General features: G+C 36.9%; 1 protein-coding gene across 1 annotated transcript; it reads right to left on the bottom strand.

The window, feature by feature from the left end:
* Positions 1–2,121: 2,121 nt before the first annotated feature.
* LOC120300046 (follistatin-related protein 4-like) lies at positions 2,122–22,464 on the bottom strand. Its single transcript, XM_039325545.1, has 4 exons — positions 22,381–22,464; positions 20,342–20,369; positions 15,083–15,270; positions 2,122–2,250 (listed from the first exon to the last, which is right to left on the bottom strand). Exons 1-4 carry the CDS (start codon positions 22,462–22,464, stop codon positions 2,122–2,124), a joined length of 429 nt encoding a protein of 142 aa, XP_039181479.1.
* Between the last annotated feature and the right edge of the window lie 4,608 nt (positions 22,465–27,072).

The following is a 27,072-nucleotide window of genomic DNA, read 5'->3' as shown; positions in this document are numbered from 1 at the left end:
TCTTGCATCCTGAAATAAAACTTTCAAAAGATGTGTTTTGATTCATACATAGAGCACTTAAAGGATATTTCCAATTCAAAATATTTTCTTACATCACCTTATCACAAAACCTTATTGTTTTGTGTCATAGCTTTTATTCTGGAAACCTGGCAATGGATTACTTCCACTGATAAAAACATGTAAAAACATGAAACAAATCCAGCATGATAATTAAACATGACAGTTTTTCAGATCCTTAAACAATTCCTCTAAACGGATTTATAAAAACAAGAGGCTTCTCTTTTCTTTTTGTCTTAGAATAATTTTGAACCAAAACAAAGCATTGGAAAAGAACATTAAAATCTATTTCAGAATGTCTTTTCCATGTTCATGTGGTAAATCTGGAACAGGAATGTATTCATGATATGAAATACCATTAGTTACATAATTCCCAGGGCAAAAGTAGAACTTTCATTTTCAAATTCCAAACATCAAAGGGAGACTAAATCAATGTATGTCTTCATAGCTCCTAAAAGCAGAAACATCTCAAACAAATTAATATTGTCTTCCTGAGATATATATTCTTAACATCAAAATCTAACAGAAAATACTTCTGGGTACAGTTGACTATATCCTCTAGGGACCTAACTTCTACAAAGCAATATTTGAACTAGTGATAAATAACTGTGCCTGACTGAACTCATCCTGACTGCACTCATTTCTCTGTTTCCTTAAAGAACTATCAGAAATATTGTGATATTTCTGGGAATTTGCCAAGAAGAGTCAAAGGGAGGAAGTACCTCTAAATCTTCCATGGTATATTCCTTTTCTAAAACAAACTTACACAATAATACCATACTACGGATCCAGAACAGAGGCAGGGTAACAACAATAGACTCTTGCTAGATGTTATCCATGAGGTCTAAATGCACTTTCCACTGTAATTATGAGATCTAGATTAAGTGAATCAGGAGGCCATAGAAGCTATAATTCAAAAATATCAGAGTTCAAGACTGAAACTAATTGAGTGCAGATCACAGTAGCTAGAAAAGGGACAAGTCTATTATGGAATACACTTGTATTTTATGAGAGTTGAAGTTGACGGGAACCCTGGAGAGTGATTCAATCATCATCATTGTAGCATTAAATATCACATTAAAATGATCTTTCTACATAAAAATAATATGGCTTTTTTATTGGATAAAAATTGTTAAAGAAATAGTGTTACCTAGTCACAATATAGATATATAAAGAATTACATTGACACAATTAAAAGAAAAACCATAAGCCTCCCTGGCAAACTCTCATATTTCTCAGTGCTAAAACAAACCAAGTGTCACAAAGATTCTTTATATTAGTAGACAAAGAGGAATTGAACATTAACAGCAGCAAACCGTTTCTTCCACATCTGTAAAAAGAAATAACTACTTCTACATAATATTGTCAGTATTGTAAATAACGAACAACAATGATCAAGGCTATTGCTAAAACAATCTTCCATGGACATTTGTTTCCATAAATTATTATTACCAATAGATCTGCTGACAAAAAAGGAGCCCTATATTCTTTTACTACTTCACTGAAATCACGCCTATATCTCTAAGTTTAAATAGCTATTTATTCCTAAAAAAGCCAATTTGTATTTGCAATGGCAAAAAAATACCATAATTCTTTAAGAAGAATGTATTCCTTACTAAATATGTTACTGCAAACAAACAAATAAGATTAGAATAAGAATATGAACTAAGTAAAATTATAGAAGAAATTCTGAACCACAGTGAACATTTGGCTTGCCTTCACTGATTAATAAAAAGTAACGCTCACGTTTCCTCTCTTCTGCATGATCTCTAAACATCCCTCTGTCCCTAAAGCAATGGCAAGAAGTGAACATATAGCTCCTTAAACTGATTGTATTAATCTCCCTCCACTAATAAAATATCTATTATCTCTCCCTCTCAGATCTTTACTGCTGGCAGTCATTTGCTACTGAAAATGATGGCCCACAAAACATGTATTAACAATTGCCTGGGAAGATCTGGGAAAGTTCAAGGAAGACAGATATTACCGTCTCCCTGCAAGGAAAAAAAGACCATTTCCTACCTTCATTCTGCAACAGTGAAAGATACGCACAGAGATAAGTTATTACTTACGGAATGCAGTATAAAGTTCCTGCAGAGTTAGGTAACCATCTTGGTTGTAATCATCAAAACGGAGAAGATCTTCTGGAGTACAATTCAAGAAATCATCTTCCAGATCTTCTTTTTTTTTCAACTATCAATAAAAAGATAGCAATAGAACTATTCACATTTGGTTATAATTTTAATTCTATGACTGGTAGGGGGTCATGTTCCTTAAAATTATTTAAATATTTATTTATTGTTACTTTAAATATTTTAAACTATGCACAGCATTCCTGGAAAAAGAAAGGAAGGAAGGAAGGAAGGAGGGAGGGAGGGAGGGAGGAAGGAAGGAAGGAAGGAAGGAAGGAAGGAAGGAAGGAAGGAAGGAAGGAAGGAAGGAAGGAAGGAAGGAAGGAGACTCTGAATGGAACATCATGAGAAATTAAATATCAGAATTCAAAATAGACCATTGAGAGATGAGCCAAGAAATTATATAAGCTTGTTAGTCATGTGATTCTTTAGCATCTCTGATTTACTGAGCAGAAGGGAAAGATGGAAAATAGAGGGATAGTTACTTTGGGTCCTTTGTTTTTTTGTTTTTGCTTTGCCTGCTTATCTGCTGATATTAGTCACTTCCTAATGTCTTCCCAGCTGCAAACATCCAGTCCAGACATTCTTGAACTGTTTCCACAGTAATATGTAATTGGCTAAGTGTAGATAGCTTTCCTTATCCCTCTAATGTATTTTTGTAAATGTTTCTACTGTCTGTTGTAGTTATAATATCTACTTTGCTAATTCTTGCATAAGATTCCTGGTCTCAGAAACTCTCATATGTATTCATTGAATGTGTTGCATACATAGGGAGGAAAATTCTATGTCTAATATATACATATACATATATATCAAAAGACAAAAAATGATCACCAGGAAATATAAACAATAAAGTTTTAATAAATAAAACCAAGCTTTCGATGGCCTATGACTGCCATCATCATCAGGGTATGAACAGGTTGATGGGAGAGCTTACTTATAAATGTAACTGCGTCTGCACTCGGCTCCTGGACCTTGTGATAGGTCCTGCCCGACCAATCCTTGCCTCATCTACAAAATCAATTGATTTGTCTTTGCATCTTTTGCTTACATGTGTATTACCACCCACCTCCCCCTTTTTCGTGTTTGTAAATTGAGGGCGTCCCATGTTTCCCCAGGTCGGGTACACCTCTCATCCTTAGGTTGGTTCCTCTTCTCTTGTTTGTGGATGAGTGGATGCAGGATCTCTAGGGTGAAACCCCATCGTAGAGAAAGTGAAAATGGCTACGATACACATCAAAGGGGTGGAGGCGGAAAGCGCCCCAAAGAGTATGAGAAGAGGAACCAACCTAAAAACACCAGCCTGAAGATGACGAATGGGACTTCGTCGAAACGTCGCCAAGACACTTCCAATTTTACGTGGGAGAAAACCCGAACAACCAAAGACCTACATACAAATACCCGCGAAAACCTCAGAAAATATATATATATATATATATATATATATATATATATATATATATATATATATATGTAGGTCTTTGGTTGTTTGGGTTTTCTCCCACGTAAAATTGGAAGTGTCTTGGCGACGTTTCGACGAAGTCCCATTCGTCATCTTCAGGCTGGTGTTTTCAGCTTCGTGCTTCAAGCAGCAATTCGGGTTTTCTCCCGCGTGAAATTGTGCTTTGTGCTCCTCGAAGCACGAAGCTGAAAATACCAGCCTGAAGATGACGAATGGGACTTCATCGAAACGTCACCAAGACACTTCCAATTTTATGCAGGAGAAAACCCGAATAACCAAAGACCTACATATATATATATATATATATATATATATATATATATATATATATATATATTAGACCCAGAATCAGAACTTATGCAGAGCTACACAGTTAATGCTACACAGTTAATGCGGCAAAGTCTGACTGCATAGTTCATGACATGCCCTTTTGTACATGTGGCATTAACATCACATGCTTGTATGAAAGGGGCAGAGTTTGTGATTATGTGATTTTGCTGATATCATTTTGATGAAAGATGTGTGTCTTGTGGATTCCTTTGTAACAGCCTGGACTTAACTTTACAAAGAAGAAAGCCACAGCAGACTTTTTGAGGACTCAGTTATCAGAGTCATTACAAATAGTCAACTTACCTGATATTGTTCCTTTAATTATATCTGCCAGCATCCCTTACTTTTAGTTTTACATCTATAGGATAATAGAATATTCAGCCATGTTCATGCTTTGCCCTTTTCTCACAGCTATGAGTCCATTTCTCTCTCTTGCTCTCTCTCCCCATCTCTCATCAATAATTTATGATATAAATAAGATTGTGTGATATTCATTAGCCTGGTGTTTCCTAGATAATTTGGAACAAAAACTCAAGAATCCCTAGGGCACAAATCTGAAGAATGCCAAGTTGGAGAAGACTACTCTAGAATGATGAGAAAGAAAAGACCAGGAGTTAGTATATAAGTTACTAATATAAGGAGGTTGAAGTCTCAACAGCAGAAATCAGAAGCTCCTGGGACTATTATCTAGCTCATAATTCACTACTGTCACTTTACTTTCCTCACTTCCAATTAATGGCTTATATGAAAAAAAAAGTAAAACTTTGCAGCTTAGTAGTCAAGACACTACTTGTCTCACTCTCCAGCGCAAGAGAATCTGAATGAAAGAACAGCCTAGCAATATACAAACATCTTTCCAAATCTACCCTCTAGCACACACTAACTATAATGATGGGCATTTTGCCAATAAAATAATTAAGATCAATTCTTCTATTAGTATAGTTATCACATATAGTAGTTGGTCATAAGGTAAGAATACATTTACACTTTGCTTTATAATTCAATCACATACGGTAGTACAAGGTCATTTTATGGTATTTTAAGCCAGACAAATATTATCACATATATGTTCAACCAATTAGTGTTCAGTCAAGAGTTAAAGGCATATTGGCTGTTAGTTTGCCCTGCTTTGATCTATCACAAGGATTCAGCCAAGGAGCTGATTTTGCTAAACAACCCATTAAAAACATCTCAATATATGCCATGCTACTATAATAATTAAGATGGGCAGCTTGTCTTTCCAAGGCTAGTTAGATAGGATTGAAATAGAGTGCTTTCAGACCATAAAGCAGCTGATATCTAGCTATTTATCTATTTATTAGAGCCAATTATCATTTTACATATGGCTTACAGACTATCCATATTCTTTATTCTCTGAGTTGCTGTTTTATTATGACATTGTAGTACTCAATGTGACCAATAACATTCATCATGATCCTAGGATGCAGGATTAATTTTGATGACAATATTTTCATGAGAGAGTCTGCAAGTGTTGACTTACAGATTTAAAACATTTATACGGATTCTAAGTGATCACAAAACCAATCTGAAAGCCCAAGAAATTTCTTGTTTTCAAAGATCTTAGCATTATTGTAAACATGCTGGCCTTTTTAACTGTTAAAAATAAAATAAGACTCTTATCCTCTTCTCAAAGTTTGTAACAATAACGTTCATGGCTCAGTCTGACAAATGATTCTCTGGATGTATAATTAAAGTTTGGAAGTATATTGAGAATGCTAGATTGGGAAATTAAATATGAGAGTTAAACAGAACAGATCTAATCAGGGTCTAATTCCTAATGATGACATGCCATCCATCCCAAAGATAGCAGACAGAAATATATTGGTTCTGAGAGGCATCATAATAGTTGGCTATTTCTTGCAAAAATATAGTGGCAATCATGAAAGCTCATTTTTACTGTCTTCCATCACAGTTTTCTTTTGATCTCCCAGTACTGATGCTAGGAATACACAGAATTTCAGGCAGTCCTGTAATGGAGTTTGCACATTCCAATTGTAACTCTAAAAACGGAGCCACAGAGTGAGGTACACTCCATCTGGGGGCTCCATTTTCGCTAGGAAAGGTCTTGAGAAAAGGCTTTTCCTGGTGAAAACTGAGCCACAATGCAAGACGTGCTTGCTCCAGGGGCTCGTTTTCGCTACAAAAGGGCTTGAGAAAAGGCCTTTCCTGTGAGGCACTTCAGAAATGGAAAGGGCTGTCATATGGAGCTTCAAAACTGATCCCTGCATTTTGAATATCCCCATATGTGCTCTTTTTATCCAAATGGAGACCTGAGTCACAAAGAGCTTCAAGCAGTCACACAGAACATTCCTTTCCGTTTCTGAAGCACCTCACTGGCAGGCTCATGGACCTTTCAATCTCTTTCAGGTCTGCGTTTGGATAAAAAGTGTTTGAGCAGCAGCGACTTGAGTTTCTCCACTCCGTCCGAGTGGAAAGAAGTGGAAATGCAGAGTAGGACTGCTCCCAATAAGACCGGTGCATGCAAGCGAGCAGTGCATCCACGCCTTCTTGAGAGCAATCCTGCTCAGCGTCTCTGCTTTATTCTTTTCGGAGCGGAGAAACTGAAGCTGCTGCCACTGCTTGAGTGGGGAGAAGGACAAGGAGAGGAGCAGTCAGGATTTGTCCCACCGGCCAGTCAGACAAGGAATAGGTCGGGCAGGGTGGGTGGCTGGCTGGCTAGGGAGGGGAGATCGTGGCTGCTCAGGTGGTTGTTGCTGCTGCCTCCTCCGCCAGAAGCTTGGATGCAGGTGCAAGGGGACTCACCCCACGATACCTCCCTGCTCAGTTGAAGGCTTTGTTTCTGTCCTCAAATCAAGGCGCACGTGAGCACCTGGGCCACAGACGGCATTGTTTCCTGTGCCCGGCCGACTCCAATTCCACGCTTTGCCCCATAGCATGCAAATGAAGCAAACACTTCCCCCCCTCAGAATAAAGCTTCCAGGGGTCATGATCTCTTTTGCAGAGAATTTGTGTTTGAACTCATGCGATATTATGGCACCCAGGAGCTTCCATTGTTGGCGCGAAAAGCATTTCCAAGCTGATTCTCCTCTCCCTCAAATGGAAAGAAACTGCAGCAGAGAGGAGACAGATTTGGCAATGTAAGTGAGTCCAGCATGGCAGGAAGGGAGGGGGGAATAGTGTGAATGTTGCAGAGCATCTGCAGTCACTAGTAAGGGCAAACGACCGCCGTGGTGCTGCAATATTCATAATTTTGGGATTTGCTCATAAACACTAGGGGGTGCTGATCATATAACTTTGAATGAATGTTAAGTGAGTGCTCGTAACTCAGGGATTACCTGCATCTGGTGTCTATCATTCTCAGCTCAAAGATTTAACAACAAAATGCAAACATTTGTGTACAAGTTGCAAAGCAAGATAGTTTTCTATGGTCATCTGTATAATAAAATTGATATGAGTAACTGGTAAACAAATGAATATTAGAGAAGGGACACCTCCCCCAAGATGGCTGCTGAAGTGTAATGGGGATTTTCCCCTCTTACTTACATTCTACTTTGTTTGCTGCCTGAACTGGATTATTGGCAACCTTGCCCCCTGGATTTAAAAGGGGGCACTTAGGAATGACCCAAGATGACTTTTGGATCGCTGTGGATGGGGGGAGGGGGTGGAATCTTGAAGATTGCAGCTCCCTGTGGAAGCAGTCAAAAAGTCAATGGGCATCGAGTTCACTTTTTGAACTTTTGCTTTTGTTCCTATCTATAAAGGTTAATTGGCTGGATGAAGGCTGATTTATTTCAACCCCTGCTGGACTCTTTCTGTTGTTATTTTTTTCTGCTTCTTTCTTTTATTTCTTTGATTGTTCATCAATTTTTGCTTTTCATATGGAAACATGGCATGCACCTTTGGATTTGGATTTTATTAACTTGCAAAACCTTTGGATCAAAATAATCAGCAAATATCTTCTCTGTCTTCTTTGCTCCTTCTCTGCGCTCACCCTGCTTTGAGCAACAATAGATCGAATTACAGTGAAGAAGGAAGCTGACACCCAAGGGGAGAAAGCAGAGCCTGGCTAGCATGATGCAATCTTTAGTTGAATTCCTTTCAAAAAGATTTGATGAACTTATAAAATCGGCACAAAACATTTTTTTAAAAAACAGGCAATAAATAGTATTTCAAACCTACAAGAAGAATTTCCAAAGCAGTAGATTCAACAAGAAGAAAAATAGATACAGAAATAACACTGGTCACCATACCACAAAAAAGATGTTGAGACCTTGGAAAAAGTTCATAGAAGATCAACTAAAATGATCAAAGGCCTGGAGACTAAAACATATGAAGAATGGCTGCAGGAATTGGGTTTGGCTAATCTAAAGAAAAGAAGAAACAGGGGAGACATGATAGCAGTATTCCAGGATTTGAGGGGCTGCCACAAGGCAGAGGGAGCCAGGTTGTTCACCAAAGCACCCGAGGGCAGCACAAGAAACAATGGTTGGAAAATGACCAAAGAGAGAAGCAACCTGGAATTAGTGAGAAACTTCCTAATAGTGAGGACAGTTAACCAGTGGAACAACTTGCCTTCAGAAATCGTGGGCACTCCATCACTGGAGGTTTTTAAGAAGAGACTAGACCAGTGGTTCTCAACCTGTGGGTCGGGACCCCATTTGGGGTCGAACGACCATTTCACGGGGGTCGCCAAACAACGCAGTCCACCATTTTTTCCCCCTTTTCCTTAGCTGTGCTACTCCCTTTTATTCTATTGGCTTTTGAAAGCCAATAGAATAGACTCTCTTGAATAGAGTCTAATTCTATTGGCTTTCAAAAACCAATAGGAATTGTCCAGGCTGTCTCTGCCCTGCTGAGCCCACCAAAAGTCCCATTCTGCAAACGGTGCTGCACCAGTTGAGTAGTCCTTGACTTACGACTGGTTGAGTAATCCTCGACTTACGACCAATTGGGGGTCACGGCATTAAAAAGTTTGAGAACCACTGGACTAGACAGTCACTTGTCTGAAATGGTATAGGCTCTCCTGCTCAAGCTGGGGGCTGGACTGGAAGACCTCCAAGCTCCCTTCTATTCTATTCTATTCTATTCTATTCTATTCTATTCTATTCTATTCTATTCTATTCACACAGATGGTACAGAATATCGAGAAGAAACCTTTTTTTTCAGCTGTAATCTGGCCAGGCAGAAATATAGACTCAGAAATCAAAGAGTCAACTCCATATTCCTTTCAGAAGTTTAACCCTGCACTTTTATATAATAGCACTTTTTGGGTGGATAAATGGCAAAGTTTTTTTTTTTTTTAGGGAGTTTGATGGAGAATGGGAAATGGACTTTATACGTCTAATTGAGGAATGATTTTATCTATTTTTTTGGGGGGGGAGATAGATTTGCTTTGGAATCTTGGCTTATTGTATCTAATCAATCAGTAACTGATAAGGAATTGTATAACAAAGCAAAGGTGGATATTTGATCCAGATAATTAGGAGTAATATTTGGGATGATTGGGGCTTGAAGCTATGGTAAATTTTCTATGAATTGACTACAATAACAATGTATTAACAGAGGGTTTTGCAGTTTTAACCTTGTCTTTTTCTTATTGTTTACAATTTTTATTATTCTTATATTCTTACATAATACGTTCATTATTATTGTTTTTACTGTTAACCATTTTGTTATTAATATAGTTTATAGATGACAGGCTAACAATTTGCAAGTAGATTTAGTAGTTTAACAGTTTGAAAAAAAAATTGGCCTGTTTCGCACGGCGTGGGAAACTAATATTGTTATGTTATTACTAATCAGCATTCACCTAGGAAGGACATTAGGTGTATATGTGTTAATTTTAGATAATTTTTAAGACATGTTTTTGTTAATGTCTTTTTTGTTGTATGTTTTTCTTTTGTTTCTTTTTTAATGTTTTGGTATTTTGTATTTTAATCTTTTTGAATAAACTAAAATTTTTGAAAAGCAAACGAACATTAAAGAAGATTAAATATACTGAAAAGGCCTACATCCGTGGTGGCGAACCTATGGCATGCATGCCACAGGTGGCACACAGAGCCCTCTCTGTGGACACATGCACCATTGCCCCAGTCCTAGGCCTTCAGCTGGCTTTTATAAAACCTTTTCGCTTTAGGCCTCCACTGCTGTGTGCAAAAAAAAAAAAAAGGTTCAATAAATCAATCAATTTCAACTTCTCATGGGAAAAAAAGATCTTGCAAAGTTGGAATTGATTGATTGAACTTTTTAGTCCCACCCAGTCTGCCGTTACCACTGAAGCCATGCCCACCCAATGGGCCATGCCCACCCAGCACCCGATGATACATAAATGGTCTTTGGGTTGCAGTTTGGGCACTTGGTCTCTAAAAGGTTCGCCATCATTGGCCTGTATTGTGGTAGTTGCATTTTAAAATATATTTTAAAAAATAGCATAGGGTTATAACTGCAGATTTTCTTTTATTTTAAAATAATTTACAGAAGAATAATTTGAATGGATAATAAGTGAATATTTGCAAAACTGACATTGGCCAGGTTTAAAATGAGTCACATATGCCTAATGGGAATAAGATATGCTTTTTTTCTCTTGCATAATGGCTTTTCTTTAAATGTAGTCATTTTACATTGTGTATATTTACACTATTGGGAAGTGTATTTGCTGATGGGGAGAAGATATGTATGTTGCATGCCAATATTTGGATCAAGATATAGACTTTAATAGGAATCTTGTTCTTTTGGGAGGACACATTCTTGAAAAATTTGCACCATATTATTTTGTTTATTAATGTAATAAATCTTACCACCCCTCCACAATAATCTGACATTGTATGTTGTCAGGTAGAGATACTAAATGCTGTCAATTGTGCATAAAGTAAATGACATCAACCTCTGATAGCCACAACTGGGTTCAAAGAATTGTGACAGGGAAGTTGAAAGTATCTCTCCTGTTAATGTTGAAATCTGCATAAGAATAAATATATTTCTCTACTATTGAAAAAGGAACAACAAATTAATTTTGTTCAAATGATGCTGCTTCCCTAAATCTAATTACGCTAATCAACATACAAAATAAATATCATATATCCAGAACCACAAAATAATCTAGAATAATTTAGAACTAATAATATACTTTTAACACCATCATACAACATCTGTCTATCCCAGCTTTTTGGGAAGCATTTGATAGGTGGATAAAATGCCAAATCCAGCCTAAACATCTGGCTGATTGTTTGTGATGAACCATAATAATAAATCCAGGCGCAGACATCCTGCAGAGCATAATATGGATTTTTTTCCAAGCCTTCAATAGCAAATTTGCTCTGGAACAAATGATCAGATTGGAGGAAGAAGCAGGACTTCTGGAGCAGATGGAAACATTCCAATTGCCTTCCACCAAGGGTGAATTTTGGAATTCCCCTATCTCAGTATTAATCATTTTAAGCATAATTTTTATTAAAACATTTATATAAGGCTAGAAACTAACACAAATAGGCCAGTAAAAGAAAAAAAAAAGAAAAATGAGAGAAATAAAGAGAAAGCAAAAAGTGCAAGAATAGAAAAGGAAGCAAAAAACTAGTTCCTTCTGATATTCTGCAGAGTACTTAAAAGTACTCAATTTTAACCATTTTGAACTCTACCTTTCCATACCAAATTTGGTCCCAATCTGTTCTGTTTTCATAAACTTTTCCTGCTGATACACAGATGGATAGACTGACACACCAAATCCTAATTGTCTTTACAGAGTATCTTTTCAACATTTTGTAAAGAATAAAACAAAAACACATTAGAGAAAACTAACCTAAAGATGAAAGCACTAATTGCCCCAAATCAGAGATTAATACTGAAAGTATTACATTTTAAATGATTCTAAAATATGTTAAAATGTTGTTAAAATAACATTAACTTGGTACTATGAGGGGTGATGAACCCGCTGCCTCACATGTCAGAAAAAGCCATTAATGTAAATGCCAGACAATTTTTTTCCAGGAGATCATTCCATAATTAGAAGGACAGATCTGAGGAGAACTTTGTCAAACTCAACCTTTGGCTGTCAGAGAGAGTCTTCAATGCTTTTCGTGACCATCTTGGGCAGAGCTGTTGAAAACGGTTCAGAAGAAAGCTTTGAACCTTGTCCAAGTGCAGCTTGCTTGTGTATGTGTTTGTGGTGGGATTTATCCCCACTTCATAATCTTGGCATTTCTCTGGTATTTATTCTAGTAACCTGACTTTCTTTATACTTCCATGTGAATCTGAAAAAAGGAAACCTGTGACCCTTAAGGCAGTGGCATATTTTATATGGGCTCATACATACAAGGCTCTTGCAATGAGTAGCTGAGAGACACTAACATGCTCTGTATCTAAAACTCTTTTTCCAGAATTTGTACAATCCCGGTAAACGTGGGAATACACATTAGATAACCAAGTGACAAACTATTAATTAGTTATGATTATGAACAAATTTACTGATCTCCTTTTTAATAGTATGCATTTGTTTCCAATAGATGCTGCTTGAATATTTATAAATAGAACAAATGTTACCATGAGGCTCCTAAAACTCCCTTATTCAAATGGAAACGAACACTGTAGTGCAATTTCTAGAATTTTCACTGCTCATAAAGGACACAACATGATCACATTTCCTCAGATAGCCATCAAATATGTAGATATAATTTGACTTGGCTGTGGCTGCCTGAGATTGGGATGATCTGCACATCTTTGCTTTACTTTTCATTGTAGTTGTATTCTTGGATACCTGCCTGGGGCTCTATTCTTTTTCATACATAATAATGCTATAAATAATACTAGTAATGAAGTCTTGATATAAATGAACGATGAGAAATTATTAATATTGCTGCTGCTGCTACTATTATTCTACTACTCCTGCTACTTTTATGACCTAGAATGAGTCACTGATAAAAACATATGTTGTTTTGGATACTGTTATAACTAATTTACTGTTTGACAATATGTTGCTTTTCATTTCTTCTGGCAAGACTCTGCACGTTACATGAAGGCCTTCATTTTCTTTCAGTTTTTTTTCTAGTCCAGTGATAGGCCCTCCTTTCATTTCTCCTGGATTGAAGGAAACCAATTCATCCCCCCGCCCCCCATCAGCTGAGATATAGACTGGTTTATTCAAAGCATAAGTACATTATTTATTTATATTTATTTATATAGCATATTTCTGAACTGCCCATCTCCCTCACAGAGGGATTCTGGGTGGTGTACAATACAGCATCAAAATATGAAATAGCAGAGCTTTTTTTCTCATAGAACACCCAGAATGGAGTTCCAGCACCTTTTTTGGATGGAACCTTGTAGGGTAGGCAAGGCGGGTTGTAGGACGTGTGTGAGTTCCGGCACCTTTTTTTTTTTTTTTTTTAGAAAAAAAAGCACTGTGAAATAGTATATAAAAATTGAAATGCCAAATGTAAAATTTTAGAATTAAAAATTTAAAAATTATAAAAAAAAATAAATGAGACAAGAAAATTGGACTTCCTTGTTCTGTCAATCAGGATTGCAAAATAATTCAATCCTTCCCCCATCCCTTCTCCCAATGAATTTCTAATCTTTCTCCTTATGTCTCACTTATTGATCAACTCTAAATCTACTATTTTTAAAAACACTTTTCTGCTCTAGATCAGGGAGGAATGGAAATGAATGATTTTTTTCAGCACATACATATTATTTTGGGGGTTGTAGCAGCAAAGTGAGAAATTGAATGATCGATGAGCCACAGATCACCAGAGGGAGAAGTTTAGAAAGCAAGTGGGTGGATGCTAATTATGGAATGGGAAAGAGCTTTATTTTGTAATTAATTATTATAATTCAACAAAGTTTGAACTTCAGATCAAGGAATGCTAGGTGAAACTTCAAATTCTGCATACATTTTGACAGTCTAATACTTTTTAACATATATGCTTTCTCATATTTCAGGGAGGAAGCAGTAGGTATAATAAGTAATGGCGTAAGAAGGAAAATTAGAGGCAAACAGGATTATCTGCTGTGTACAATTTGCTCCTAAGAAAGGTTTGTTTCTGATGTCATCTCATTAATATATATAAATACATGGTTGAGATAACTGGTCCAGCCAATCCATCATGCTCTTTCTGATTGTAACCTGATAATGCTCAGGGTTCTAGAGATACAACATAATCATGGTCATTATAAAAACAGTATTTCCGGAAGCACTGCTTTCTTTTTTATAGCTAATTAACTCTTTTCCAACTACAAAATGATACTGTATGAATAGATGATAAATAATAGTTTAGTAAAGTTTATTAAATCATTTTAGGAAAGGATGATGTTCTGACATTACCTTATGTTTTAGTTTTAATATATTTTCATGCAGACACACACACACACACACACACACACACACACACACACACATTTCTCAAGAAGGAAGACATATTTGGAAAAAAAATCCAGCATAGATCAATTTTTGATGAAGAGGAAAAATGTCACATAGCTACTTCATATTTTGTAATCCATAGGTAGTCCTTGAGTTATGACCTTATGTTTAATGGTGGCTCAAAATTAGGACAACCTTGGAAAAAGTGACTTAAGACCTGTACTTTCACTTACAACTGTCACACATCTTCATGGTCACGTAAGCACAATATGGAAGAATGTTTGGCAACTGGCTCACATTTACAACTGTTACAGCATCCTGCAGTCACACAATTGTTAGCTGCAATCTTTTTGCCAAGTTCTGGCTAAATATGGTAAAACCTACCCACTGGGGAAGCTGGATTTGCTTGAGGATCCGGTGATTCATTTAACAGCTACAGTGATTTGCTTAATATCACTGTAAAAATTGTCACAAAATCTGATCCAATTTGATTCATGACCTACGTTGAAAATTCCAGTCCCAGTTATGGTTGTAAGTTTGAGGAATATCCTATGAATACCAATTTTTTTTTAAAAAAAAAAACACTAAAAAAACCCAACAACTACAAAAAGCCTTCAGCAATAATGAAAGAGTTTGTTGTTAAGTTTTGAATAGCATTTAACAAAAGGCTATTGCCAAAATAGTTTCGTTGTGTTTACATTCAGTTTACACCTTGGATGAAAAAGGCAATCCACTTCCTAATTCAGTTTCCATCAAATAGCAACTAACCTGAGCCAATTCAGAGCTGCTGAGGTGCCCATCACCATTTATATCCAAGTAATTAAACATATCTTCGACTAAGAAGCGCTTTTGGGTTCTGTCTTCTCCTGGCTGGTTTTGCTGCCTCTGACGATGTGACTGAAGATCCAGGAGGATCCCCTTCAGTTGACTGTAGTCTGCCATTGTACAAGCATCACCTAAAAGAGAAGACATCGTTATCTGTCTATGTGCTTCTGTACAACAAATTCCAAGGCTATGATTCCGAGAAATTAAACAAGCTGCTATCAATTTTCAAGATTGTCCATGAGAAATCCATTTCTTTAAAGAGGGAATTTTTTTTTAACCTTCCTTCTAAACCCTTCTTCCAAGAAAGTTCATCAACGTTTTACTTTTTCTGATTATAGAACTGCACTCAGCAGTCAGATTTAAAACAGAATAATCTGCTAATTGCATTACATTTGCTGTAGATATTTCTTAAAAGTAAATGCATAGCTTGAGTGACCAAAAGACAAAAACAAAATTATATGAGTCAGAATCATCGTCCTTATTCCTTCAACCCCTAAGAAAATTCAGGTTTAATGCACTTCTGCATTACCATGGCACAATCCAACTTTTTTTTTCTCCTGAATTACAAAAAAAAAAAAAAATTAGAATGTTGAACTCATGCTCCTGACTTACTGAGTGTCTTTTTTTCTTATATAATGGGAGTAAATGAGCTCTGAATGTTCAGGCAAGAAGCAGTGATTATCAAAAGTTAGTAGTGTGTTATCAAGTTCTATGTGCACCTTTGAAAATGCAATTTATATGTTGGGCTTCAGATTTCCGAATGAAAAATCCATAATTTTCAGACACATTGTAGTATGGAATAATAATTTATTTTAAAATACAAGAATGCTTTCAATACATTCTGACTTTTTATTTATTTATTATTGAAACTTGCTGCATATCTTCTAAAATCCATCCCTGAAAAGCTCATAGCAATAATAGCTGCCCAGAGTCATCTTATGGGGCAGATGGGTGGCATACAAATTTAATAAATAATAAATAAAAATAAAATAAAATTATAAGAGGCAAAGACAAGAAATCTAGAAAACCGCACACTTCTATCCTGTAATATCCAAACTATTAAATAATCCTTGGACTCCAGTCTTATCCAATTTTAGCAACAAGGGGAACAACCAGCTCATCATGAGACTAAAAAGGTGGGAACCTGCGGGATTTTGTGAGAAGGGTGTTGTCGTAATTTAAGTATCCACTTAAATCTCCACTGACTTGTTTCATAATGCATAACATACTTTCCATATTTTCTGAAGGTTAAGATAAGTAATTTGACTATTGAATATAGTATAAGTTCCAGTGGCTTTTTTGAATGATGAACATAGTAATTGCTTCAAAAGAAATTTTCTCCTATAAAAGCTGGTAACACAATGCATCAATCCCAACACCTCACTTTACTTTATTTAGACAGTTCCCAAATGAATTCATGATTAGCATACAAGAACACAGCATTAAAATTGCATGACTAGTCACCTCAAGCATTATTTATTAGCAATAACACTTAGACTTATATACCGCTTCATAGTGCTTTGCAACACTTTCTAAGCAGTTTGCAGAGTCAGCATTTTGGCTCCCAACAATCTGGATCCTCATTTTATACACTTTGGAAGAATGGAAGGTTGACTCAATCTTGATCTAGTCAGGATCAAACTCCTGGCAGTGAGCAGAGTCAGCCTGCAATACTGCATTCTAACCACTGTACCACCACAGCTCTTTATTACCTAGAAAACTCATGTTAGATTATTGCTGATCTTTTGTCTTTTTCCTATCAATGGAGATTGGAAAAATGGCCCCTGGAAACTCCTTATCTAATATCCAGAATGATTAAAAGAGCATAGAAGTAAATCTGTTTGGAGCAGGTATAAACGAAAAGGAGCAAAACAGAGAAAATGCTAGGGAAGGGGCCTGAATGAAGTTAAAACTAGATCCCTTATGAAATATTCCTACAGGAGGATTTTCAGCAATGGAAATATAATAAAAGTTATGTTTCCAAGTTGAAATATGAAAATATAAGGCTTATTTGAAAAATCTCTCGTGAATATCTGTGGTGAGGGTTTGGGGAGTAACTTATTCTGTTTTAAGATGCTTGGTCCTGAGAATGTAATTCTGTTGCATTCTTTGCAGTTATAGATGTAAGATCTATCACTGATACTGTGAGCTTTATATGAGACACATGGTATAATTACCATATATAAGATCTGTAAGTATAATTTCTCAGAGATTTAAGGAAAAAGAAAAAAAGATGACAAGAACACACAATCTGCATGTTTAAGAGATAAGCTATATATTTCACCACAAGAGGAAAAAGAACTTCCGAACTGAACAAAAAATTCAGCATAAGATGCTTTGTAAGCATCAGTGAGTGCTCTTCCCATTTTTTTTCCCTAAGCTTATAGCTGTATGTTCTCCATTATGGGGGATATATAGGTTACAGAATTCTCCTCCAGGTTGCACTTGGTAAAATTCCATTCATGAGTACATAAGAATACCATGTGAGCTAAAACACTTCCTTTATAAACTCTACTCCAACAATAAGCAGAGCTATAAGCTATAATTGGCTTCTTAATCAGCTAAAGCTTTAGGCGATTAATCAAAGGACACCACTTCTAATCAGCAAGTTCCAATTTTCATCAGCGTGAATATGAATTAACAGCACACTTATGCCATTTTAGTTCTAGTTTGTCACTGTGATAGGGAATAAAAAAATGAAAACATTAAAAGGCGCCCTTTCTACTTTAACCATCATTTAAAATATGCATTGATTTACCAGGCTGTAAATTACTATACCCTTCAATATACAGTACCTCAAACTTTATTGAGATGGTTGCAATTTGCAACTATAATTTAAGACATTTAAATCTAATTGTTTAATGATTTGATTAATTGGTTGCAAGTCACATGACTAATGACAGCCATATTACCATTTAGACTATCTTTCTAAACATACTTACTAAGGAGTAAACACTATATTCACTGAATTCTGTGCTGAATACAGCAAGGCTCATTTCTGATTAAATATGCACTGGATTGTAGCTTAATCCAATGAGAGTGTTGGCAATGAGAAATGAAATAAACCTGGAAGTGCTGTGAGAATTATCAATATGTGGTCTTTTCAACAAAGTGGTCAAATTAGCTTTGGGATTTGAGGGCAGTCAAACATCAGCCATGAATAGGTTGTGTGGCCTTGGCAAAAAATATCATTATTAGCATAGAGCAGTGGTTCTCAACCTGTGGATCGGGACCCCATTTGGGGTCGAATGACCATTTCACGGGGGTCACCAAACCACGCTGTCCGCCATTTTTTCCCTTTTCCCTAGCTGTCCTACTCCCTCTTATTGGTGGCCACACCCACTTGGGGGTCACCACAACATGGGGAACTGTATTATGGGGTCACGGCATTAGAAAGGTTGAGAACCACTGGCATAGAGGGTATATGAAAGATGAAAATTGCCCCTTCACAGTTCAACTAAATAGTACACACACATATAAAAAGCTGCTTTAAACTAAATTTGTCTAGAACAACCTTCCCAACTGGGTACTATCCAGATGAATGGGATTTAACTCTCAGTGAGTTGCATCCCACTCATTTGGCTAGTACCCAAATGGATAGGCTGTTCTAGACAAATTGTCTGTCTGTCTCTCTCTCTCTCTCTCTCTCTCTCTCTCTCTCTCTCTCTGTGTGTGTGTGTGTGTGTTTGTGTGTGTGAGAGAGAGAGGGGGGGAGAGAATTAGTGTGCCCATTACTGGGAATGTCCAGGAGAGTTGATCTAGGATTTCAGTTGCTTCCAGTCCTGCTACAAAAAGGATTGTCCCCAAAACTTATAGATTTGGGAAATTTACTTATGTATTATTTAGACAGAGCTGAAAATATATTTATCTAAGCTGACCTTCTCTGCTAATGGGCTTATAAATGTAAGAAGGCAATTAAAAATAGAACAAAAAACAACCACATAGTAAGAATAGCACTGATAGAAAAGAAGTCAAAATCAGCAGAAACATTTTCATTGTACTCCAAGGCACAGTAATTAATACAAGAGAGAATGAAGTTTTTCTCCTGACATTTAAGAGACAACCATCACAGAAGAAAGCAAGCATATTGCTTGTTTTCTATCATGTACCACCAACTCACACAGTTATATGTTCTTAGCCTAGAAACCACAGCCTCTCTCTGTTGCATTTCTGGAATATCTGATGATTCTGCTGGGTGTGGCCAGCATTTGTCTTTGCATTGGACTAGCAATGGTGGCAGAATTTGGACTGTCAACCAACATTCTAAAAGCAGAGAGAAATTGATCTTGGGCTCATCTTGCTGTTGGGCACAAATCAAATACAATGGGCCATTTTTTCTGCATGCCAAAGAATGCAAAAATACAGGGTCAGGGCAATCAGTAGACTATAACTGGTGGGTTGAATTAAGCTTGGTTGTTTTTAATAAAGGATGCAAACCTATAATCCAGGGGTGACAACAGATGTCATTCATTTACTGTGGCAGACACAGATCACAGACCACTGATTTACCTGAAAGTCACAAACTGAAAGAATAAGATAGCTGGAAATTAATAGCAGTCAGCCTATGAATATTTCAGCAAGAACATTAGATATATCAGTAGTTAATTCATGAGAAGCATCGTGAATTGGTAGATTACTATATGACAAATATACTTACAAGAAATATTTTTGGAATAGAACAAGTCAACTATTCTAGCCCCACATTGCTTCAGCATCCATCACAAACCTAATTTGGAGTTCTATCATTTTTCACTTCATTTTTTTTTTTACTTGAAGGAAGGTGAGATAGGGATTCCAGATAAACTTTATAATATTTTGACCTTACTGAGTGCAATGATAGATCTCTCCTTTGCTGAATACTTAAAAAAAATTATATGAGCAATCTTATGGTTGATATCCCACATTAAATGTTTTTGTTGTTTGTTAATTTGTTTGAAAATAGAAATTGGTTTCATATTTTCCACGAAAGAGATCTAAAACAAGATGGATTGTTGTGTGAGTGTGTATGTGGGTGTGTGTATTATGATGTGTGTGTGTGTAAATACACACAAACATTGTACATACAGACATACAGACATACACATACATGATGTGTGTGGGTATGTATACACACACACACTTCATAATCTTAATACTATAAAATAGTAATAATTGCATCACATGCTGTTTTTGTTTAGAGTTTCTGGGCCCTGTGGATAATACATCCATAATCCTCTTCTTTGTGATAGCCCTTCAAATATTAGAGATAATATTAGAAAATTACTGTTATGTCTCCCCTTATCCTTTTTTTAAGATTAAATACATCATTCTTCATAAAATGTAGGCTCCAACCCCCTCACTATCTTTGTTATTCTTCTCTACTTTATGTCCTCAGTATTTTTCTTGTACTGTGGCAACCAAAATTAGACATGGTATTCTATTGCAACATATGGTGAAATAATCAGTTCCCATGATTTCAACATTAAACCTAGGTTGACTATCCCAAGACTGCATTGTCTCTTTTGGCAGCTACAGCATACTGATGGCTCATATTTAATCTCTAGACTTCCCAGAAAACCCATATCCTTCTCAGATATACTACTGCAGAGCCAGGCATAATCTATCTTGTCTCTATATCTCTGATTTTTCATATATAAATATATAACCCAATGTTAACACTCCAGAAGGCAGGCTTAAGATACAGGAGGACCTGGACAGACTTGAACACTGGCCGCTATCTAACAAAATGAAATTCAATGGTGAAAAGAGTAAGGTTCTACATTTAGGCAAGAAAAACTAAATGTACAGGTATAGTATAGGGGGTACCTTGCTCAATAGTAGTAACTGTGAGAGAGATCTCAGAGTCCTAGTGGACAATCATTTAAATATGAGCCAGCAGTGTGCTGCAGCTGCCAAAAAAGCCAACTCAGTGCTGGGCTGCATTAACAGAGGGATATAATCAAGATCACATGAAGTATTAATACCACTTTACAATGCCTTGGTAAGGCCACACTTGGAATACTGCATCCAGTTTTGGTCACCACAATGTAAAAAAGATGCTGAGACTCTAGAAAGAGTACAGAGAAGAGCAACAAAGATGATTAGGGGACTGGAGGCTAAAACATATGAGGAACGGTTGCTGGAATTGGGTATGTCTAGTTTAACGAAGAGAAGGACGAGGGGGGACATGATAGCAGTCTTCTAATATCTCAGGGGCTGCCACAAAGAAGAGGGAGTCAAGCTATTCTCCAAAGTGCCTGAGGGCAGGACAAGAAGCAACGGATGGAAACTAATCAAGGAGATAAGCAACCTAAAACTAAGGAGAAACTTCCTGACAGAACAATTAATCAGTGGCACAACCTGCCTCCAGAAGTGGTGAATGCTTCAATACTGGAATTTTTTAAGAAGAGACTGGACAGCCATCTGTCCGAAATGGTGTAGGGTTTTCTGCCTGAGCAGGGGGTTTGACTCGATGACCTCCAAGGTCCCTTCCAACTTTATTATTATTATTATTATTATTATTATTATTATTATTATTATTATTATTATTATTATTATTATTATTATGATGTTGCATTTTGTTGGAAAAAGCTGTGTGTTCAAACTGAAAAGAGCCTTTTGAATTTTGACTCCATTTTTCTATGCTATTAGCAATAGCCCCTTAGTGTCATATGCAAATTTGCTCAGCATCCCACTGAATTCCCAAAAAAACTTTGAAGTACCCCCCACTTGCATACCTCTCTCTATGCAGGGACAAATTCATTAAAAGCCACATTATTGGATATAGTTATTCAAACAACTTCCAGTCGAGCAATGGAACTACAGTATTCATCCCATATATTTCTATTTTATATATAAAGAAGCTATGGTTAATTTTACTGAAAACCCTAGGAATTCTCATTATACTTGGTCTCCTAATCTAGACACTTTGTCAAAAAAGAAGCAATAAGATTCATTTGTCATATTATATTTTTAACATATTCATCCATGGTCTTTAGAACAAGTTGACATAAGAACAAAACCATTTTTGTAAAAAAATAGTTTCTAAATCATTTGCAAAGTGTGCATAGTCCTAGAATCAATTTTATCAACCAACTTCAATTTCTTCAAAACCATTATCCTAATTTCTAAAATTAAAATAATGTATTTTTCCCATTATTCAATCAGATGGACTCCTTTGATTTTTTTTTAACTTTCTCTTTCTTCACATGAATCTTCCTCATATCCTATTTGAAGAGCTTGTCAGGGGTTTAGCAAACTACCTTTGCTATCATTTGCCTTGACCCTTTGCCATTATCATTATCAAAGGCACTTGTGATCCTCATAATCTTTTGGAGCTCATACATCTTATCTGCTAAAGATTCTTGTTTCTAGGCTTTATTTAGCAGGAGCTTCGCTGGTTTAAGCACATTTTTCTAGCACAATCTTTGTGGTGGCTAAAATAAAGGAAACAATGGAGCACCATCTGCATGTACTCTCATTTGTTTCCATTGTTGGAACTGCTTTGTTAACTACCCTCAAACATTTTTTTCTTTCCTGTAGAACAGAAACCCATTATTAACAATTTATTTCATTTTTTAAAAAATCCTCATTGGTAGATCTTATTAATAGATAGCTTCACAGCTGGCTTACCTTATTAGCAGCTCCTGGAGACTCCAGATTATTCCATAATTGGAGCCCCTCCCACCAGTTACACATTAACTCACTTTGTACCTTTAGAATATATTGTTGAGGTTTGCCACTTGGCATCCAAAACAGAGACAGAATAGCAATTTCTTTCTCTCTTCCTACCCAGACAGAGAGCTTTGTCTGTCTTGACAGACAGCCTTTCAGATAATTTGAATGTTTTTACAAATAAATACTTCAGCCCTAGTATTTCCTGTAGTATTACTTGACCCCCAAAATCTTTAGGCAATACTTAGGGACGTGACAGTGAGGGCTACCAAATAGAGGTATTCTTTGAGCCATTATATTCAGGGTCACTTCCAGAGATGAATAAATATTTTAGTGAGGAATCAGATAATGCTACACATATCAGGATACCCACATATAATAGCTGTGCTGAAAATATGGCTCCTTGTACCCCAGTAGCTGGAAGCCAACCTCATTATCTAATTACTCAATATTTCAGCGTCTGACACCTGTAGAGTACAATGAGCCCTCCAAATGCAGGAACTGCATCTCAGGCTAAACAAAAGCACCAGACAAATGATTGTATTACTACAGAAATTATATATAGGAAATTAGATTGGTGGAGTCCTGTATTAACTTTCCTTTTTTACACATAAAGATAGCACTGCAAGATTCCCTTGGGAATGTGGTTTTGCAATAATGATCTCTATTTATAAAAAGCTAAAAAGAATGTTCCTTCTAATTATTGACCTATTAGCTTGCTGAATGTTATTAGCAAGATGTATACTATTCAATTAAGAAAGAAACTATTGGATTAAATTGAAGTAGAACACATATTGGCAGATGAGCATGCTGGTTTTGGGGAAGGTTTCATCCATATAAACCAAGTCCTGATCATTCATCATCATATTCATTGGCATCCTTCAGTCTCGAGAGACTATGGTATCGTGCTCTGGAAAGAGGTCCTAAAACAGCATCTGGTGTGGCTAAAAAGGCCAATTCGAGAGTGGTAGTCCCTTCCACAATGAGGGCAGATACAATCTGTCCCCTTCCAGCCCCCAGATTTCGCTGGTTCCAGGACTGCCTCTTTGCCTCAGCCTGCCACACAAGTGTCTCTTCGAATTGGAGAAGGCCATGCTGCGTCTTTAGCTTCCAGGCTGAACAATCAGAGGTCAAGGATTCCCAGCTGTTAATGTCCATTCCCACGGCCTTCAGGTCCCTCTTGCAGTTGTCCTTATATCGCAGCTCAGGTCTCCCTCTGGGGCGCTTTCCCTGCACTAGTTCTCCATACAGGAGATCTTTCGGAATCTGACCATCAGCCATTCTCATGATATGCCCAAGCCAACGTAGACATCGCTGTTTCAATAATGTATACATGCTAAAAATTCCAGCACATTCCAGGACTGTGCTATTTGGGACTTTGTCATGTCAGGCGAAGCTGAGAATGCGTCGGACACAGCGCATATGAAGCGTGTTCAGCTTTCTCTCCTGCCATACGTAAAGGGTCCAAGACTCACTGCAATACAAGAGTGTGCTCAAGACGCAGGCTCTATAGACGTGGATCTTTGTATGTTCTGTCAACTTCTTATTAAGCCATACTCTCTTTGTAAGTCTGGAAAATGTGGTGGCCGCTTTACCAATATGTCTATTCAGCTCAGTATCTAAAGAGAGAGTGTCGGAGATAGTTGAGCCGAGGTACACAAAGTCATGGACAACCTCCAGTTCTTGTGCAGATATTGTAATACAGGGAAGTGAATCCACATCCTGACCCATGACTTGTGTTTTTTTCAGGCTGATTGTTAGACCAAAGTCTTGGCAGGCCTTACTAAAACAGTCTATAAGTTGTTGAAGATCTTTGACAGAGTGAGCAGTAATGGCAGCATCGTCAGCAAAGAGGAAATCCTGTAGGCATTTCAGCTGGACTTTAGACTTTGCTCTCAGTCTAGAGAGATTAAAGAGTTTTCCATCTGATCTGGTCCAGAGATAGATACCCTCTGTTGCAGTTCCAAAAGCGTGTTTCAGCATGATAGCAAAAAAGATCCTGAATAAAGTTGGCACGAGGACGCAGCCTTGCTTCACTCCACTTTGAATGTCAAAAGAATCAGATATTAAGCTATCAAACACAACAGTGCCCTTCATATCCTCATGAAAGGACCTGATGATGTTGAGGAGCTGAAGTGGACATCCAATCTTGAGGAGGGTTTTAGATAAGCCATTCCTACTAACCAAATCAAAAGCCTTTGTGAGATCTATGAAGGCTACAGAAAGTGGCTGTCTTTGTTCCCTGCATTTCTCCTGTAACTGTATAAGGGAAAATACCATATCAGTAGTGGACCTGTTGACTCGGAATCCACACTGTGATTCTGGATAGACTGTGTCTGCTAGCACCTGGAGCCTCTTCAATACGACACGGGCAAGCAGCTTCCCTACAACACTAAGAAGAGAGATGCTGCAATAGTTGTTACAGTCAACCCTGTCACCTTTGTTCTTATACAGTGTGACGATATTTGCATCCTTCATGTCCTGTGGTACTCCACCTTCCCTCCAACAAAGGCAGATGTCCTGATACTTGGTTGAAAAAATATATAGTTAATCTTAGTTGCATATTATATACTGCTTTTGTAGATGTTAAATATCCCTTTGACTTAATTTGTAATAGCCACACAATGAAAGAATTCTCCGTCAGTAGATGTTAGCTTCTATTACTGCAAAAACAAATCAAGATAAATCTAAGGTAAAAGTTTGATAATCTATGCAGGCCCACTATATTAAGGAAAACTTGATCACTAAAGGAGCTATACAGAATTATATCCTGGCTCCTAAATTGTTAAACATTTATTTATATAAATAAATATATTTATATAAATCTGATTTCCACTTTGTGTAATTTGGCATATCATTCCCCCCTAAAATGGCATACAAACATGTATTAATCCTTTCTTTGCACCATGTGACTAGACTAGACTAGACTAGACTAGAATAAACAGAATTGGAAGGGACCTTGAAGGTCTTCTAGTCCAACCCCCAGGAAACCTTATACCATTTCAGACAAATGGTTATCCAATCTCTTCTTAAAAACTTCCAGTGTTGGAGCATTCACAACTTCTGGAGGCAAGTTGTTCCACTGATTAATTGTTCTGTCCGGAAATTTGTCCTTAGTTCTAGGTTGCTTTTGTCCTTGATTAGTTTCCATCCATTGCTTCTTGTCCTGCCTTCAGGCACTTTGGAAAATAGCTTGACTCTCTCTTCTTTGTGGCAGCCCCTGAGATATTGGAACACTGCTATCATGTCCCCCCTCATCTTTCTCTTCGTTAAATTAGACATACCCAATTCCAGCAACCGTTCCTTATATGTTTTAGCCTCCAGTCCCCTAATCATCTTTGTTGCTCTTCTCTGTACTCTTTCTAGAGTCTCAACATCTTTTTTACATTGTGGTGACCAAAACTGGATGCAGTATTCCAAGTGTGGCCTTACCAAGGCATTGTAAAGTAGTATTAATACTTCACGTGATCTTGATTCTATCCCTCTGTTAATGCAGCCTAGAATTGGATTGGATTTTTTGGTAGCTGACTCATATTTAAGTGATTGTCCACTAGGACTCCAAGATCCCTCTCACAGTTACTATTGTTGAGCCAGGTATCACCTATACTGTACCTGTGCATTTGATTTTTAAATGCATTAAATGTAGAATCGTACTTAATTCTAGTGGCACTGACCCAGATTGGCCTGAGAAGTTATGGTCTCCTGTAGAATACTGTATATAGATTAATTATTATAAGACCAATGTTACAGTCTTTGCAAAGTGTCTTAAAGTTCATAGATGTATATGCTAAATGGACATGGGGTCCAATTATTCAAATACCTGTGACTAGTCTTCCATGCTATACAGGAAGCTGGATGCACACCTAGTGTATATTCTACAGTATTAACTGAGATAAACTTTGGCTAGTCAAATGTCTGAAGATTCTGAAGAGCAACATATATTCCACAATAAATGGAACTATTTATTTCTAATAAATTAACTATTTATTTCTAAAGTCCAAGGCAACTACAATATATTGTAGCAATAGGATCCTATAAAAACATCTTATTGATGGAGATCCTTCAGTCTAAATTCCTGAGAAATATCTTCCAAGTACCATGATGTATCTCAAATAACATGCACTTAAATTTATTTTAGCTTTGGTATCTACTGTCTAGTAGAAACAATACAGTCTCTCCAAATCTCTCTAAATATAGTTATGTTGCCTGCAGATATGAAAAGGAAACATTCCTTTGTTTATGAGACCATAGAATCTGTATAGAATTTCATACCTGTTAGA

Source organism: Crotalus tigris, unplaced genomic scaffold (genome assembly GCF_016545835.1).
Source record: "Crotalus tigris isolate CLP2741 ecotype Arizona unplaced genomic scaffold, ASM1654583v1 scf7180000024338.4412243, whole genome shotgun sequence".
Lineage (NCBI taxonomy): Eukaryota > Metazoa > Chordata > Lepidosauria > Squamata > Viperidae > Crotalus > Crotalus tigris.
The sequence above is the reverse complement of the archived record's forward strand: the minus strand, read 5'-3'. Positions and strand labels throughout refer to the sequence as shown.

Excerpts from the sequence above, each read along its gene's own strand:
- LOC120300046 (XM_039325545.1), bottom strand. The coding sequence starts at position 22,464 with ATGTATGAGCTCCAAAAGATTATGAGGATCACAAGTGCCTTTGATAAT. Across the intron at positions 15,271-20,341 it reads CAAAGAAGAGGATTATGGAT|GTGATGCTTGTACAATGGCA; the intron begins GTATTATCCACA and ends CTTCTCTTTTAG. Across the intron at positions 2,251-15,082 it reads GCAGCTCTGAATTGGCTCAG|TTGAAAAAAAAAGAAGATCT; the intron begins GTTAGTTGCTAT and ends TTTTATTGATAG.